General features: G+C 51.3%; 7 protein-coding genes across 7 annotated transcripts; 3 read left to right on the forward strand and 4 right to left on the reverse strand.

Annotated features, from left to right (window-relative positions):
- Positions 1–920: 920 nt before the first annotated feature.
- On the forward strand, positions 921–2,114 carry AKAW2_20435S (nuclear transcription factor Y subunit beta; the record flags this gene model as incomplete). The annotated part of the gene is made up of 4 exons (XM_041685148.1): positions 921–1,080; positions 1,457–1,567; positions 1,633–1,760; positions 1,857–2,114. The coding sequence occupies 4 exons, from the start codon at positions 921–923 to the stop codon at positions 2,112–2,114; spliced, it is 657 nt and encodes a 218-aa protein (XP_041539261.1).
- A 1,114-nt stretch (positions 2,115–3,228) lies between these two features.
- AKAW2_20436A (uncharacterized protein) lies at positions 3,229–5,763 on the reverse strand (the record flags this gene model as incomplete). The annotated part of the gene is made up of 3 exons (XM_041685149.1): positions 3,229–4,381; positions 4,436–5,621; positions 5,700–5,763. The coding sequence occupies 3 exons, from the start codon at positions 5,761–5,763 to the stop codon at positions 3,229–3,231; spliced, it is 2,403 nt and encodes an 800-aa protein (XP_041539262.1).
- A 715-nt stretch (positions 5,764–6,478) lies between these two features.
- Positions 6,479–8,086, reverse strand: AKAW2_20437A (uncharacterized protein; the record flags this gene model as incomplete). The annotated part of the gene is made up of 5 exons (XM_041685150.1): positions 6,479–6,789; positions 6,846–7,303; positions 7,368–7,491; positions 7,568–7,691; positions 7,778–8,086. 5 exons carry the CDS (start codon positions 8,084–8,086, stop codon positions 6,479–6,481), a joined length of 1,326 nt encoding a protein of 441 aa, XP_041539263.1.
- A 2,563-nt stretch (positions 8,087–10,649) lies between these two features.
- Positions 10,650–12,097, forward strand: AKAW2_20438S (uncharacterized protein; the record flags this gene model as incomplete). Its single annotated transcript, XM_041685151.1, has 6 exons — positions 10,650–10,820; positions 10,897–11,275; positions 11,329–11,446; positions 11,506–11,573; positions 11,634–11,664; positions 11,743–12,097. 6 exons carry the CDS (start codon positions 10,650–10,652, stop codon positions 12,095–12,097), a joined length of 1,122 nt encoding a protein of 373 aa, XP_041539264.1.
- Positions 12,098–12,440: 343 nt separating this feature from the next.
- AKAW2_20439A (TatD family hydrolase) lies at positions 12,441–13,622 on the reverse strand (the record flags this gene model as incomplete). Its single annotated transcript, XM_041685152.1, has 1 exon — positions 12,441–13,622. The coding sequence occupies one exon, from the start codon at positions 13,620–13,622 to the stop codon at positions 12,441–12,443; it is 1,182 nt and encodes a 393-aa protein (XP_041539265.1).
- Positions 13,623–14,064: 442 nt separating this feature from the next.
- Positions 14,065–15,309, forward strand: AKAW2_20440S (uncharacterized protein; the record flags this gene model as incomplete). Its single annotated transcript, XM_041685153.1, has 1 exon — positions 14,065–15,309. The coding sequence occupies one exon, from the start codon at positions 14,065–14,067 to the stop codon at positions 15,307–15,309; it is 1,245 nt and encodes a 414-aa protein (XP_041539266.1).
- A 464-nt stretch (positions 15,310–15,773) lies between these two features.
- AKAW2_20441A (putative alpha/beta hydrolase) lies at positions 15,774–17,436 on the reverse strand (the record flags this gene model as incomplete). Its single annotated transcript, XM_041685154.1, has 2 exons — positions 15,774–17,201; positions 17,269–17,436. The coding sequence occupies 2 exons, from the start codon at positions 17,434–17,436 to the stop codon at positions 15,774–15,776; spliced, it is 1,596 nt and encodes a 531-aa protein (XP_041539267.1).
- Positions 17,437–17,753: the final 317 nt, after the last annotated feature.

The raw sequence follows: 17,753 nt of genomic DNA on the forward strand, positions 1-17,753 counted from the left end.
TGCCCTACGACCGTTTGCCTGCTCTCTACTGGACGGTAAGCCAATAACTCTACACGCCCCATCCATCCCCCAGCGTCGTGGGCCACCGGAATTTGATCCAATCGCCTGGTCGGTTGCTCCCTCTTTAATTGTTGGTTTTGCTGCTTTTCCCAGCTGCGCAACGTGCCACACTGCCAGTCTGACCCACGGTTACTTCCGTGTTGCATTACCCGCGTCACATCCCGCCCCGACTTGTTCCCAGGTCTTCCGGCCTACTGGAAACTGTCAAGTGCGCATGGCTTGCTGACGTGACCACTCCTGCAGTCGCGCGCGCGCTGCCCTCTAAACCTCCCTCCACACTGAGCCACAGGGGCTTTGCCCAAGAAAAAAAGAGTTTCCAGGTTTCTGGCGCTGTATCCATCTTTACTCTGGCTAATCAAATCAGATCTTTCCATTTAGAAGAAGAAAGAAATTAAATCAAAGAAGAAAGAGAAAAAGAAATACGAAAAAAGAAACGCGCTGGAAATCCCAAAAGACAGACAGGCAAGACAGATTTAAAGTACCTTAGAAAACAATAACAAACAGAAACGCCTGCTGCGACCAAACACACAACCCACCCCCCTCCCTCCACCCTCCTCGTCGAATAATAGATCCCGCCGGTCCTTGCTCACGACGCTAAAGCAGGACTATCGCAGAAGCATTGCCAATCCCCCACACGCGCAACTACGCCCGTCTTTCCCCGTTCAGGCTGTCGTGAAGCGAATCGCTGCCCAGCCAGACGCACCCTCGTTGTCCTTGGCGCGGCTGTATCATAGCGCGCGAGATCGAGAATCCACCGCGTGCTGCACGCAGCTCTGACGTGGTTTGCCAACAGAGCAGTTAGAGACAAGCCCCCGTTCTAAATCCAGTATCTCTGCACGTTCTCAGAACAGCTAAAAATCATGTCGTCGACCTCTCCCTCGAAGGAACCGGAGGTGGAACCCGAAGTTCAATCGGGTGAAGACCAGGAACAAATGGATAAGGACCAACACGACACTCAGGCGCAGGGTCAGGGAGAGTTCGAGGTGAAGGAGCAGGATAGATGGCTGCCAATTGCAAATGGTTAGTTGCGTTCCCTTGCAGCTTTCTCTTTTTCCTGATTTGCGCGTACCTTACGTTTATCTGCTGGTCAACCGCCTCTTGCCCTACTATGATGGTTCACCCACCCCCCTCAACCGCACACCCCCGTTGCCTTTATTTGATCCTAACCGCCAGTCCTTTTGTATGTTTTGTGACTTGAGTTTTCATGGCTTGGATAACGCCTCTCCGTGCTCTTCCCTCATTCGTCTCTTGGTTGTTCGCACATTCCCCATCATATAAGCCCGCCTACCCTCCTAATGTCTGGAAGTAAAAGACGCCTGATCACTTCATTCACTCCTGCGACCCCCGCATATATCACAGTTGATACCATGTCAGGATACTAATGTTGCAAATTAAGTGGCCCGTATCATGAAGCTGGCTTTGCCTGAAAATGCCAAAATCGCAAAGGAGGCCAAGGAATGTATGCAAGAATGTGTGAGCGAGTTTATCTCATTCATCACTAGCGAAGGTTGGTGCGACCACACCTACTCTTCAAGCTCTTTCACTGACGGAGTCTTACCCATTTGTCCGTAGCCTCCGAGAAATGCCAGCAGGAAAAGCGCAAGACCGTCAACGGGGAGGACATCCTATTCGCCATGACCTCCCTCGGGTTTGAAAACTATGCAGAGGCCCTTAAGATTTACCTGTCCAAGTATCGCGAGGTGAGACCTGTGCAACCGTCCCCAATCATGCTGCCTTTCTTCGTAACAGGCGACATTGAGTTTCATGACGTATCCGGACGCTAATTATTCCTCTAGACCCAATCCGCAAGAGGCGAGCACCAGAACCGTCCAACAAGCAGTGGATATGGTGCTGGTGCGCCCGTAGGGGCCCCCGGGCCTGCCGGTCCTGGTGGCCGTCCAATGGGACCTGGTGCAGGGTTTCCTGATGCTGCTGATAGCGCCAACAATATCATGAACCAAAGCTTGGACCCGTCTGAGCAGGACACTTCCGCTTATGGCTACCCCCCGATGGTCGGCCAGCCGCACAACGGCACCACCGGTGAATCTTATTAGTATGCTACTGTGCGGGAGAACCATCCGCTGGACTTGACGACTATCCTGCAGCAAGGGTCTTCTTCGGAATCGGACAAGCAGAGACTCGAACATCAGCCTCCCTTCACCCCTGCAGAGGCTGGATGCCCCTCGTCTCCAGCATGAAAGGCGGCTGGGATCACAGGCCCAAGCGACGAACGTTTCCGGATGTTACTCCCTGTACAGCGATCCTAATTACGCGGTACGATACAATGGGTTACTTACGGGATATTAACGGAACGAACACGAATCAAGCAATACGACAGGAACAACGGAGCCGAGAGATAGTTTGTTTTTCCCCGCTGATTTGGTTTATTTTTGCTTCTGATTCTTCATCTTCTTTTCTACAATCGGCTGGAGCATCAGTACCAGCCGACCTGCCAGGCCCACCTTGGCATCTCAGTCACCTTCCAATGACCAAAGCAATTCACCTCTCAACATCAAGCCAACCAAGAAGAGGTTACCCAAATATTCTCATGCTTACGAGTACTATATTCATCTGCGCGTTATGGTTGACCAGAGAAAAAGGGGTACCCACACCCGATCGATTGCTAGGGGCCAGTTACATGTAATTATTGTCTGAGTTGAGTATCTATTATTTGCGTGTGTATGTGTGTCTTTGTCATTATTTATTGCAGAGTATGGGATACTGTTCAGAAGGAGGAAGAAGAAGAAGAAGAAGAAGAAGACAACAGGAACCTGACAAATAGAACACGGATTGGACTTCACTGTCCCTGACAGCCAAAAAAAATTATCACGTGGTTGCATTTCAAACCGTACAGTAGAAGCCAAGTCTTATGGTTACCGCTAGATAATTCCTTGTACGACGGAAAATAGTTCATGAATGAGCTTGCGCGGTGTAACCTGAATCCCCCTAATTACGTACGTGTTCAAGAGAAGAACGGGCTAGCTTTCCATCACAAATAAACAACGGGACGATCGATAGAAATGAACAAAAATAACGAGATGTCATCATCATAGTCATCATCATAGGAATAGAATGCAAATCTAACCAAACCAGAAGGAAAATAATACCACGACTCGCTAAAATAACAGGAAAGCAACCACAGATCCAGACATCTGCGGTACGAGATATTCATCCATGCATCCACCCTCCATCTAACAGAAGATCCGACATCGGAGTCTCCTGCCAGTAGATCTGACGCCATTCATCCTCTAACTCGGGAAGTCCTTCCATGGCCATTGGTAGCACGGGTTGGTCCAGATCCGTGAAGGAGAAGAGTTGGCGCCAGTCGAGGGATTCGCGGGGCGCGTCGGCGTCGATTGCGTCGACGACGGGGGTCATGGTGGCGGAGGGTGGGGGTGGGGGGATCCAGGCGTCGAGATGATGATGGTGAGGTTGTTGTTGGGGCTGAGGTTGAGGGTGGTTGTGGTGTGGGCTTGTTGGGAGGTGGTTCGTGGAGGAGTCTGGGGTGGGGACTTCGAAGGGAAGGGGGCGGTCTGTGGGGTTTGGGTTGGGGGTTCGTGATGTTTGCATTGTTGTGGGTGCGGAGGTGGATGTGGAAGTAGTGGAGTGTAGGGTGGTTTTGAGTTGGTCTTGAGGGTTGCTGAAGCGGCGGGGTGGTCGTTCGCTGGTGGCCATTCGGAGGTCTTCTTGGAGGCGTCTGGAGTCTTCGAAAAGGCGAAGGATGGTGTTGGCGTGAAACCAGTAGCTTGCTAGTTCGCGGAGGGAGTAGGAGGCTGAGTCGAAGCGGCGGAGAGCGTTGATTGCTAGGACGGGGTTGGAGAAGCGGAGTTCGACGCGGACTTGGATCATGGCTGTGAAGAGGGTGTGGACGCCGGAGTACCACAGGAACTTGAGGCGGTCGTTTAATCGGAGTTCTTCGAAGATTGAGGTGATGACTCCTGCAGCTGCACTGCAGATTTCGGCGTCGTGTGGGCCGTAGTCGTCTGAGTAGGCGGATGCTCGGGGGTGTGGGCGATGGAGGAGGATCAGGAAGTTGTTGTAGGTGAGATGGAGCATGGCGGACCAGGGGTCCATGTCGGATGCTCGGAGACGTAATTTATCGGGCAGTTTCAGAGACCAATTGGCAAGGGCTTCGTCGGCTTCGAGGAGGACGGCTTTGCGGCGCTCTGGACTCACTCGTAGTCCGAAGCGGCTTCGAACGATGTACGAGATCATCACTGAGAGTTCAGAGAAATGGATCACATAGTCGGATTGAACACGAGGTCCGCAGCCTTCAAAGTCGGAGATTGTCAATGGAGACACATCGGAGTCTTCGAGATTGCTGTGTATAAAGTCAGCAACCAATTGGAAGGGAGAGGAGGGGGTATCTGCTCACATTGCCTGCGGTCGACCATAGGAAAGTGATACCATAACGTCGAATTGCACTATGATGTACCATAGCCTCCTCCACATTCGGCGATCACGAGAGACAAACCGGCTGGAGATAGGGTTTCGGTGCATTCCAAGACCAGTAGCAATCCTGGCAGCTACACCCACCCAATAGTGCGCATTCGCTGCGACATCATCATCGGCACCATCTGAGTGCCAAGTCAAGAGGAGGGCAGCTTGCACCAGGATATCGCGATTACGCTCAATACGGGAATCAAACAGCCACTTAGCACGACGGAAGAAAATGTCCTTGAGGGCATCGCGTTCTGCTTTGGGACGAGTGACATGGGCTCCCACCAGTAGGATGGCTTGTAGCAGCAGAATTGGGGGAGGATCAGCGGGGTCTCGATTGCGATACTGCGCCATGAACAGGTCCTCGTCAATAATAGGATACCCCGGGTTGACGTGGTCGAAGTAAGCTTGCACCAGCTCATCTGCTAGGGCCGGTTCAGGCAAAGTGAGAGCATCCATGAGCAGCTGATCATGCCCGGTCCTTAACTGTCGTCGCGGAATCTCATTGCCTGCAAAGTGATACACGTCGTCATCCTTGTCACGTTGCTGACGGATCAAGAAAGACATGTTCGACAGCTCATGGCCCACATATATAGCTCGCACACCCCGACGAATCTCCCGACTGCCCGATTCTTCCTCATCGATTAGCTTCACTAGTCGTTTCTCCAAATCCGCATGCGAGTCTGATTCGGCCGAGACATCTGGGCCCGGAGGACGGTTATATGTTGGAGAGTCTGAAGTAGACCCGGCGCCATTATGGGGAGGGTGTTGATTAACATTATGATTAAGCGTTTGATGAAGGTTATGTAGGCTTGAGGTGGGAGGTGCGACAGGCGTTGTCACTTCCGGCTGGACGCCGCGGAAGGTGGTGGTGAAAGCGTCAGGCGGGGTTGTAGCCGTGAGGGGCAAAGAATGTCTGTGTGTAGGCTCAGAAGAAGCAGGAGGTGGTCGACAGCGGATTGGAACAGGGTCAAGGATTGATCGCACAGCCAGACGCTTCTTCTTTTCGTGAATGCGACAGTCCGTCTTTCCCGCGGAACGGCAATTGGAGCATGGGAGGCCGACGATGCGGGCATCGCATCGGACTTTGCGCCGATGGCAGTGGACGCAGGCCGCGGAGCCTAGATAGACAGTTTCATTAGAACCATGAGAAGAATAGCAGATATATGCAGAGTCCTTGATGACATTGCAGAGCGTACCTGACTTGCGCTTAGTCACCCCATTCCCGGCGGGTGGATGACTGCTGTGCGCTGCGGAGGTCATTGCCGAAACATCGACACAGATTCAAGGGTCCGGAGACTCGCTAATTCGTCATCCCTTATCCGAGAGATCTGAGGGATAGAGCATAAGGTCAGATCAGGACATGATCTACCCACGAACAGCAGGATTGGAGAGGAGAATGAAGCAGACGGAAAGAAGAAGAAGGAGAAGGAGGAGGAGAAATGGCAGACATGAAGAGGAGAAAAGGCGGGAAACTCGAATTGCTTCGCTCGGCATGGTTGTGATTGGTCGATAATGGGCAATCGGGTGGGGCCCGACCAGGGCGGGTCTGGGGGAGTCACGTGGCGGGGTGCTGATCGATTCCATTGAATTTAGTCAGCCCTTCGATGCTTTTTCTCCTCGTCTTCTGGAAGCCTGTCATTGCCCGCCGTTTGAATGCTACCATCCTGCCCATGGTTAGTTTAAAGCATACCTATCTAGGTTACTACTCAGGCCCAGGACCCCTCCCATTATCCTGCCCTGCATCTGTGTGACAGCCGGTGTCTTCCTCCGTGCGCTTATCCACCATGGGATCCACTCCTGGCGTCAGCTCCGTTATCAGTCCGCCTATCGTCCATTCCTTCCCTCTCACTGGACCGTTGGTGAAATTCCTTATCAACATACTACATTCTCGAGATAAAGTGTTTGACAAAATTATACGGCTAACTGGATCCATGGTACTCACACCGGATTCTTCTGCATTGCACAGGTCCTGAATTCACGCCAATTCGCACTCTATCAAGCTCTCCACTCCCTTTTCCACCGTCCAGATCTTGACTACTTTCAACCCCGCCAATTCAATCGATGTAGTCCAGTGCTTCTCCGTCCGTTCCCCCGAGGCAATTGACATCATGATCATGTCAAGGCTTGTCGTCTCGAAATGTGCGTCGAGACTGGGGACAACATACTCGTTGATCAACAGCTTACTGTACCCCGGTTTCATGGCTGGGATAAGGTTGGACAGGATCTGACCGCACACATCATCAGGCCAGTCATGTAGAACCGAATGCATATAGTACACCCGTGCTCCTGAACCTTGTCAGCCCTATTCATCAATCATCAAAAGCAACTGTTTCAAGCCATACCTTTCACCGGCTGCTCCGTAAAGAAATTATGCGCCATTGGGTCAATGGACACATGCACGTCCTTCACAGTTTCTATAACCTGAGGGAGGTCCTGTACCACAAGACGCCCAGGCACTTCCGGCCACTTGCGACGGAATTCAGACACATCGTGCCCGGTGCTACCACCCACATCAACCAAGAAGACGTCCTTTTCACTCAGCTCAGTACCCTCAATTAACCGCTCCTGGACTGGATAGAATCCCTTGTCCATCCAGCTTGGTCGTCCCTGATGGTACGCCGACATGTGGTTGCCGAATTGTTTGGCAAGGGTAGGGTTCTTCTGTACCAATTCGAAGAAGTGTTCGTCGACACGCTGTCCCAGCTGATATGGGGACTTGGTGGGGTCGGTTGGATTGCGGAATCCGTTTTGTTTAAGGAAGGCTGGGATAGCGTAGATACCTGGGTATAACCAACCTGAGCTGGGGTTTGCAAAAATAATGTTAGTACCTTGACCTTTTCATTGGCACCCTGGGTGTCACCTACAGGGCAGGGAAAGCATCTCCATATCGCTCCACACTGAGTGTGATCGAGAGGTTCGTCGCAATGTACTCGTCCGGTCCCGCTTCAGTGATTACGTTCATAGATGCCAGATGCTTCATGATGCGCGCTGGGAGGTGTAAGTACATCACAACTCGTCCTGAGAAATACATCCCAGAATTGCAAGTAGATTAGTGAATACTTACACAACAAGATCGGATCACTCTGTGTAGTCACCGCAAGCTCTGCGACAGACTTGGGCTTGTTTCGAGATAACTCGCTGAACACACCCATAGCGAGGGCCGTTTCGATAGCAGCGTGCAGAGTAGCCTACAGCAGAAACCGGTCGTTAGATCTCAGCCAGCATACATATCGCAAAGCATTTCTTTAAAATCCAACTGAAAGACTAGACTTACTGTAGTCCAGCACTGTCTAACAATCGCTTCTCGCGGGGTCTCCAGCGCATTCGCTAGGGCTCTCGCAGCATCTCGCAGTCTTAGTCTTTCTTGTGAATCCTCCAGAGAGATGGATTTGTGGGATGCGATCTGGTCAATGAGAGCCGGAACAGCCTCTGGTGCACTTGGTGAAATGGCAATCGTGTCCACGCTCACGTTCGATGTGGACGGCACATGGCCGTTGGACTGGGTGCCTTTCGTATGGTGTCCATTGGTGTGATCTCCGTTGTTATAATGTTCAATGACCGTTGAGCCGTTTTTGTGAGGCATTTTGTGATTATTTTGGGTATGCTTCGGTGTGAGTTACTGGGGCTATGCAAGAATGTCTATTTGAGTGGCGCCTTCTACTACTTAATATGGGTCGGCAGCCAGACGGAATGAGCAGCCTATGTAGGCTTCTCGCCTTGCGCGCTTCTATAGCACTACAATATAGCCCGCACTAGAATACTTTACTTATGGTACTTAGAGCAATATAGTTAGCCTCTATTCCCTTCCCTGCCCACCGAGGATTTAAATCAAGGAGACAAGCCTGATACTGCTGCAACCTCCACTGGTCATTTATCTCGCTTCTGCCCACTGTGGCGGCCTGCAGTAGGGTCGCTAATGTAACGGCGACGCCTTAATCGACTCCACTCCTTGGAGAGGGGTAGTAATAACCCTGGTTGGTTGCTTGTACTGCCATTGGCAGATAATGAAAGCTCATACCAATGGTCCAACTAGGTCAAAGACGCGTGCTACATTAACGAAGGCTCCATATCGCTAGAGTCACTGGCTGGAGAAACGGACAGTGTTAACACTTAACAGAGCTCATTATTCCTGTGCTCCCTGTGATTGGCTGGCTTCGTGGGTATCTAGACATGGTGTTTGGGAACGGAGATTTAGTTTAGAGTATACCCACGAGTGAGGTGGCAGCGGCAATATGACATTGTGTCAGTCTCTCCGCCGATTTCTGGTGGGTCTTCGGGACTAGATGGCCTAGCTTCTTAGTGCAGCGCTATCGCCAATAAGGTCACGGAAATAGCATTATATGTAGTTCTGGATCAGATGTAGACGGGGTTCGAGGACGGGCGTGCGCTCATGAGATAGAGTCCGGCCCCGACGGCTTCGCATTAAGAGCTATTAGCGCACTTTTATAATGTGCCGCTGCTGCGCCGTATTCTGGGACTAATCTATCTCAATTAGCAGGCGTCGAATGGGATTCGCAAGATAGGTGCCGTGTAAGATCAAGGATTCATACCAATAGATCCTACATACGCGAGAACCGAAGTACTATGGGGGATGCTTTGATCTTAGCGAGATGATTATATCCGTGCCACGCGTTTCAGTGAGCGTAGTGAAGTCTGTGTATTCCAGTGCTGTTAGAAGCATCCATGTCTTAGTAACAAAAGCAGAGGAACCCCTGAGACGGACAAGGGTTGCTTTCAATTTGGTTATCACCGCGCAAACCGCACTGCTGGCTTGCAGGGATACTCGCATAGCGCATGAGACCACACTTCGCGCCATTGACATCCATAGGCCCGCGCCTGCATCGTACTTTTGACTGCCCATGTGCTACTAGTTACTAGTTGGAAATCCGATGGATAATTTATTTTAAATAGGAGATGGTCAAAGGTTAGCACTATGGTACGACCCTGTAGCGACGGTGTACTTGGCTGTTGGGGAACTCTGCGGTGCCAAGAACATGGTGGATCGTCTAGGTAAGACAAGCAATATAGGCTCCTGACGTTCAGCCTTAAATGTTGCTGTAGGGGAAAGTGACATTCAGCCACATGTACTCAGTATTTGGGAGCGCTTTGAAATTGCGCAAAAGCGCTATCCTCTGATCGTCTATCTCAACGGAGAACAGAATTCTCAAAAATCACCGATTAGCTGGAAATACTTGATTGTATAGCTGCAATTTCTATTATCAATCTATTTGCGGGCAGTGGCGTCCAAAAGGACAAAGAAAGCAGCGTACGTAACTCACTAAGGCATTGCGCTATACGCTAGGGATAGAACGGTGTGAGATGGTGCGTGACGCCGGCGCCGGCGCCGTCGCTGGTGGAACCGGACTCCAGGCAGAAGCTCGTTCGGAGGTCGGAACTGTGGGAAGGTCAAGAAGCTCGGTTAATATTGGGACCTGTTCATTTCATGTGCTCTTTGTCTTCCTTGATCGATCCCAACTATTCCGCAGTAGCGTCCAATCCACTAATCTCGATCTAGCAATGGCCGTCTCCTGCTTATTCCAACACGGACAGTGTGTTAAACCCTGGAATGTCGGCATGTTACCTCGGCCGACAATATGATCGAGGCTCGGCTCTAAGCCGAAAGTGATTTCACATTATTAAATGATGTTTACGAGGGTGCCACGTTTCTGTGCCGCTATTGGTTTGCTTGCCTGGGGATTTATCTGAACGGCTTCGATGTTATCGTCTGTGTCAGACAGTAGTAGATCGCACATTATTCCTGGTCAGAGTTTTAATGAATATACATTACTCTGGATCTAGGTGTCTCGGCTCCAGAGCCTAGAACCAGAATAATATAAAGGTTGAAGGCGAAAGATTCTCCATGAAACTCTAAGGCGACTTCGGATGCACGAGTCGGTCCGTAATCGGCCTTAGAAGAGACAGGGATTATGTTGCACAGCTAGTGAACTAATGGACACTAGAGGAAAAGCAAATCCTGTCAAAGTACAATGAAAGGACTGTACGTAAACCCCTTAGATGGATCTCTGGATAGCCTGAGTAGCGAATTGCACACTTTGCTGGAATCATATCAACGGAGGACTGTTTGATGTTTGCGGCATTCAACTTATCCATGTCCAACCAAAGCTCTGGATGCTGGATACGAAGCGATGGCTGCTGTATCTCCAGAATATGCCCACCAGACTAAGGGCCCACGAATATTGGCTGTCTTTTGGGCCATGACCAGTCTTGCAATTCTAGCTGTGGCAGCCAGGCTCTTCATCCGTATTAAAGTCTTGCGCAACCCAGGTGCAGATGACTGGCTGATCGCAGCGTCAATGGTGAGTCTATTACAATTTTCTTCAGGTCCGACTGCCACAATTGTCCTTTTGCCGTAAAGTCTGACGATCATTTTAGGTTTTCAGCATATCATATTCTGTCGTAACAACGGTCGACGTCGCTCTAGGTTATGGAAAACATGCAGTCGTCATAGCAGATAGACTGGAACTCGTTCTGCTAGTCAACTATGTCAACTTCGCCTTGGGTATAATCTCTTTCGCCTTACCCAAATTAGCCGTGGCAGCCCTGCTGAGCCGTTTTCTGAACCCGACAACTATACAACGTGCAATCTTGTGGGGGCTGACGGGGTTCGTGGCACTGGTGTCGTGCATCTGCATCTTGGTGCTATTTACTATGTGCGACCCAGCGAGAGCTCTTTGGGACACGTCCCTCCTGTCGAAGGGCGCACATTGTCGGAGCTCGTGGATCCTGGTAGACTATGCCATCTTCACTGGAGGTAGGTGCGACCCTAACTGACTGATAACATAAGCCGAGCTTAAACAATGATAGCCGTATCTGCTTTTACGGATCTCTACCTGGCAATTTATCCGACAGTAATTTTGCTGAAGCTCCATATGTCGCTGCGGAAACGATTGGCATTGTGTGCAGCGTTGGGCTTGAGTGCGGTGTAAGCAAGGATTTGGAGAGCCCATCGCCATCAGTATTCGCTAACGAACAAGAATATAGCGCTTGTGCAATGGCAATCATTAAGTGCATGCAGCTACCGGGCCTTGCTGATCTCAGCGATACGACATGTAAGTTGCGTTTGACGAATCGCCGCGAGTATGACCGGAGTCCGACTGACACTATAGCAGATGCGACAGCAGATCTTGTGATCTGGACAAGGTAAGCCACTATGTGTTACTCCGTGGCACCAAGCCGTTGTTGAGAGGAAATCTTGGACATTGACAATTTCCTCGACAGTATCGAATCGAACGTCGTGATCCTAGCCTCATGTATCCCCACGTTACAACCGCTTCTCGAAATAATCCTCGGAAAGCGCAGTCTGAGAAGCACCAGCAGATATCAGTACAAAGAGAGCAGTACACAACTGCCTGAGTCCAACAAGTGGAGCAGCAAGCGGTCCGGACACCGGAAAAGCAAAGGCAACATGATGGTCGCAGATGTTGGCAGCCAGGATAGCATTTTGCAGACAGTTGACGGGGACGAGAGCCATTATATGGGGCACATCCGTCGTACAGATAACATCACCATTGTGTACGAAAGTGTGACGCCACAGTCAGGTGGTGCTGATAATACAAATAACCATGTAAAATAAAAGGACTACACTGACGGCGTCTCTAGCATGTTCTTTTCTTTTCTGCCTTCTTGTGAGTTGGTCTATAATAACGTAAATGTCGTTTATCCATTGTCTAGACGCAAATTCGCATGAGTGCTTCAAGAGTAACCTGCAGAATTGGAGTATTCCAGATATTTTGAGCTTTAATGCTTGCTGAGTTGGAAAATTAGCATGATGAACCTGCACTGTCAAGCGCAAATGTTGCGTTGCTTCCATACCTTCATGTCGCTGGCACAACGCAAACCTTCCAGTATGAGATTATGTACGTATGCCGGCCTGGACTTGTGGTCTTGCACGTGCCTGATTTTCCGCGATGGATTTATCATCCAAAAACGAACCTTTTCCAGTTTTCACCAAGCTGTTGAACGCCTTGATGTAAATCCCATCCGCGGATATCGCAGATCTGTCGAGCGATTTCCTCAAGCAGGTCATCCAATTGTTGCCCCGCCGTATGCAGATCGCTCTCAATGAGTACCCTATCATCAGGTAAAGCCTTGATAACGTCGATGACCTTCTTTGACGAAGGTCCGCCGAAGTTTATCACAGAAGAGAAGGAGAAGTAGACGTCTGAGGGATTGGATTGATGCAGGAATTGCTTCAATGGCTCCACCGGTCCGGAGTAAGAATGCATGCAGATCCGTGGTGGAAATGGGAGAGACTTTTCTTCTGGCTTTGCTGGCACTTGCTGCTTTCGTTCATCCTCCGCGTCGCTCTCTGCGTGCGCATCTGCAACGCTATATCGTCGGCGTCTCTCCCGCCGTGAGGCGCTCTTCCGCTCATGCCCAGACCAAAGGGCCTTGAAGAGGTCAAAGACCGCCCCATGAGCCTGCACGCTATGCACAGAGACTGGTCGTTGAAGTTCTCCAGCTAGGCGCAACTGAGCCTCCAAGATGGCTTTTTGATGCGCCAACTGAACACGATACGGCGAGAGCTGTCTACCTTCGCGCGACCCGGGGGTCATTCGCTCATCCCGAGTTTCTTTTTCCTCCTCGGTCCACGCCTTGGGAAGCCTAAAAGCACGATCAAGGCCTACCTCACCCACAAGAGAACGGGGATACGCCAGCAACCGTGCTCGAGACTCCGACAGCAACTCTGACAGCGGCTTTGGATCAGGTAACGACAGGATGAAGTCATCATCTGGCTCTGGAGTAAGGACCTTTTTATAGTGCAGCTTCTTCCGCTCAATTGGTGAGGTATCTTTGTCGATATTGGGCGAACCAGTCACATCGTCGATGATTTGATGCGAGAACCATGGGTGCCAGCCAAAGCACGGGAGCACAGGCCCTGTTGTTGAACTTTGGGCGGACTCCTGACCCTGGGTCAAGGATGTAGCGGCCTGAAACACCAAGTCTTGGTCCTCTCCGCGAGTGGACATGACTGTCAATGTCGATACTTTCATCTGGGGGATTTCCGCAATGGATGACATGGTGTCAGTGGGGTGACAGTGGGCGTCAAACACCCCCAAGTGCCAAGGAAATGCATCAGTCTGATTGGTCTCGGACATGGTGCATGTGAAATAGAAATGTCAAGAAGCCGAGGAGGAGTTCGAGTGTTGAGGCAAAAAGAATAATGTTTCCAAAGGTAGCTTGGGGATGTGTTGATTGACAAACGATGGACGAACGATGAATGGAAAGCGCAGCTGTGACGTAAGGAAAAGCCCGCCGATACGAACGCGATACGCGGTGTAATGATGCCTGGGGCAGCGCAGACAGCGGATATGGAGCATCACATGCTTCTTCATTGTCTGCTTCTCCGCATTTTAGATCTGGGGATGCAATCATGATTGCTATATTGCCTGCATGGACACTGCAGACTATGCCTTCCTACTATAGCCATGCCACTTGCTTCTCATATATCTAGTAAGGAAACAAATATTTCCATGTATTCAACATCCTGCTCCCACCTTCTATAGCCCACTCTATAGCTGCCCTACTCCCCTCATCTTCATGTCCTCTATTTCCGCCTTCGTGACTCTTCCCCTCCTCACTCTCTTCTCCCTCCCTCTCGCCCTGTTCGCATGCTTCACCACCTTCCTTTCCATCATATTTCTTCTCCTCCGCTTCTCTGTCATCTATATTGAACTATGTCTTGCCATAATCACAAACTACTTTGTCATCCCAACAGCCGCCAACACCTCCCTCCTCAACTTCTCCGCATCTGAGCCCACTACCCCAGCAGCCTCCACAACGCCCAAGCGTCGCTCCGTCGACCACAGCTTAAACAACGGACTCCTCACTGCCCTCGCAACATACCAACCAGGCTCCATTGCTCCTCGCCGAACAACCAGTTTGACCACCACAGCCTCCACCTCCTCAACCCAAGACACCAGCACTGTTCCACTCTATCGCAAAGATGAACCCCCAAGAAACACACCCCCACGCCACTCCGCCCCCTCTGCCCTCCTGACCCTCATTAGTGGCGACGAAGGCCGCGACTTCGAAGGTCTAGGTGGCTGGCGCTGTGCAACCACAGCAGCAGCAACCACAGCAACAACTACCACCACCGCCACAACGATAAGATATCCAAGCCATCATCTCCTCTCAGACACCGCCTCCCCCTCACCAAATCTCACCGGTACCGACCACGACGGGAAAGCATGGCTATCCATCAACGAGCGACTAGAACTTCCCTCTCAGCCGCTTTTATCCATCCGAAACAACAGCAACAGCAGCAGCGCCAACAGTGAACCCTTCGAAACCATCCCCTGGAGACATCGACAAATGGCTTCAGCCAGCCCTCCCCCCGGAGGCATCAATAATATCACCCGCCATCACCATCGCTCCGCAACCACTTCGTTACTATCCACTAGCCTGTCCCCGAAATCCTCACTGCCAGATGCTCTAGATCATCCACAACGTAGGGCTACCTCGCCGCCACTATCACAACAGCAGAACAACAGAAGTACGCTCTTCTGCACGCCCTCGCCTACTGAGAAGTTCCCAAGCGCATCGATCCCTCGGGTATCGAGCCCTACTGATGGATCAGGGGGATATTTCTCCCTGCGACCCGGTAGCACAAGCAGCACGAGCGGGTCGACGACACCAGGTGAAGAGCGACGATCGCCGAGACCATCGGCTAAGTCTATGGTCCATTACCCGGCTGGCGTGAGATATCGAAGGAGAAGTATGTCGGGGCCGAATAGTGGGGTGAAGTTGACCAGGGCGTCGTCAGGGACGGAGCGGGCGTTGTAGCTGATCGTTTTGATTGCGATTATGGTCATGTACACGCTCGTTTGGTGGCGTTGTTTTGTGGGATGTCTGGATGATGTGCTATCTAAGTAGTATTTTCCGACTGGATATGACGGGGTTAGGTTTACAATTTCCTAACGATTTACGAATCATGACACACGAATCATCTTCTAATTTCTATACTTCGATGCTATCTTTTCAGATTCCGACTTCTACCGTTAAGGTATTTACATTCCACGTAGTCCATGATCGACAGATACCCTTTGAGACATCGCCCGATCTATGACTAAACGAACCCATCATGCATTTACTAATTCCAGAAGAAAACAAAAGAAAAATCCCGCTATTTAGTGACCCAACACATCATGAACACCTCTTGGAAAAAAAAAAAAAAAAAAAAAAAAAAAAAAAAAATGAAAGTTCTGACCTCTGCTTGGTCAGACTAGACTGCATAGAAATGCAGAGCTCTATGAAGATCGATTAGCTCTCTCCTTCTCAGCCACCTGCTCCATCTCAGCCAAGACGATCCGGTTAAATTCTTCCCATCCGTCTAGATAGATATGATGGCCTGCCCTCTTGATGACAACCACCTTGGCTGAGCCATTGTCTGTTTCGCGTTCCTCTACCGTCGCGTTCTGCAGGATACGCTCCTTCTCTTGATCCAGCTTAGCCTTCGCGGCTAATCCGCCCTTCACGTCCATCCAGTCGTGGTCGCCATACATGAAGATGATGGGGAGACCGTTTTCGCGCTTAGGTGTTGTTGAGGGGGGCTGGGAGGGGGCAGAGTTGGTAGAGGAAGATTCTGAAGTAGACTGGGAGGTGGTAGTTGCAGCTGCGGCCTTCGCAGACTCGAAGACAGCAGATGCGGGGGATGGGTTTTGCTGGATGTATTGACGACCGACGCCCTCGATGCGGCGAATTAGCGGGCTGCGGGCAAAAGCGCCCGGGGCGAGAATGTACGATAGAGCGTACTCGCCGCTGCCGCGCATGCTGAAGATCGAATACGAATAGTCGTGCAGAGCCTTGGCCTCCTCTGCCGGGAGATGGGAGAAGCGCCGGGATGTCCACCCGGAGACCAGGCGCGGACCAAGCGGTCCCGCCCATCGCACCAAACTGAAGGGGGAGATGTTGGCATCCCAAAGGTAGGCGAACCACTTGGGCACCATGCGCCGGGGCGGCTGGTCCGGGGAAGCACCACTATTTGTAGGGGAACCCTTCAGCAGAATATTGTTGTCGCCTTTCTGAAGCTCAGTGGGGGGAACCGAAGAGGCGGATTCGGCGATATTGCGCTGGTTCTGGGTGAGCTCATTCGCCATAGTCGACTCGTTTGGCGCAGGCATCTCTGCCCGCACAGCATATGGATCCTCTGGGATTCCCACGGGGGAAGCTAGGATAAGCTTGTTGAGTCGCCCCGGATATTTGAGAGCGTATGCCACGGCCATGTAGCCTCCCAAACTATGGCCGAGGAGTGTGAAACGGTCGATGTTGCGCTTGACTCGCCATTCCTCCAGCGCATGGAGTTGCCACCCTTTCAGGCGACTAAGCGGCTCGAAATTTTTATAGAAGAACCCCAGACCAGCACCGTATCCATGAAGCATGACCAGATGTTGATCTGCTTCTTCACCAATGCGCTCGACTGAGAACTCGTTCAGAGCCCGATTCTTCCCGCTCAGCTCCACCATGCTGGAGCGCCACATTCGGGGGCCGTATGGATCATTGGTAGAACTGGCAGATACCTCACCCTGTTGGGTTTGATCGGCGGACTGGAGACTGCCTGTGCCTCCGGAAACATTGCTCGTTTTACCGGTCTGGAGGTGGGTTGGGGGTTGATGCTGGAGATAAGGGAGGTGGGAAAGAACTCTGTGTTCGGCTGTGGCGGCGGGTAAAGACGCCCACTGGAAGAAAACCCAGTCTCAGTCACCCATGCGACAACTGACTTTGTTCCTCAGTAAAGAAACGTACCCATTGACTAAAGCCTTCCCTGTAGCCTAGGGGAAACCAGGCCAAGGGGGGAGGCGTTGCGCTGGCTCCGCGCGCTGCATGTGGCGTACTCTCTCGGCCAGAAGCCACGGGTTCCTCGCTGCGGCCGCGGAATTGGCCGCTGGGCGAGTTGAGCGACTCGGAGGCCATCGTAGATGTAGACGACGAGCGTCTAGATTCCGTTGGTCGGGAAGAAGAGGAGATGTATCGAGCGCTTTCAAACGAGGTCCAGGAACGTGAGACTGGGACCTGAAAAGAAAGCGAAGGGAATCGCGCGATCGACACTTTGTCGCCGGGAAAGACGGAGTGACAGAGGGAGAAGCTCTGTCACTCTCTCGACTGCAACGGAGAAGAAGGGGGGTATTTAAAACAGCGAGTGGAAAATAAATTAACTTCTGTTTTTAGGAGGGCGCAGTGGAGAGAGTAAGAAACTGGTCAGTGGAACAAAACGAGAAACGGTTGAGGAC

Source organism: Aspergillus luchuensis, chromosome 2, assembly GCF_016861625.1.
Source record: "Aspergillus luchuensis IFO 4308 DNA, chromosome 2, nearly complete sequence".
Taxonomy (NCBI): Eukaryota; Fungi; Ascomycota; class Eurotiomycetes; order Eurotiales; family Aspergillaceae; genus Aspergillus; species Aspergillus luchuensis.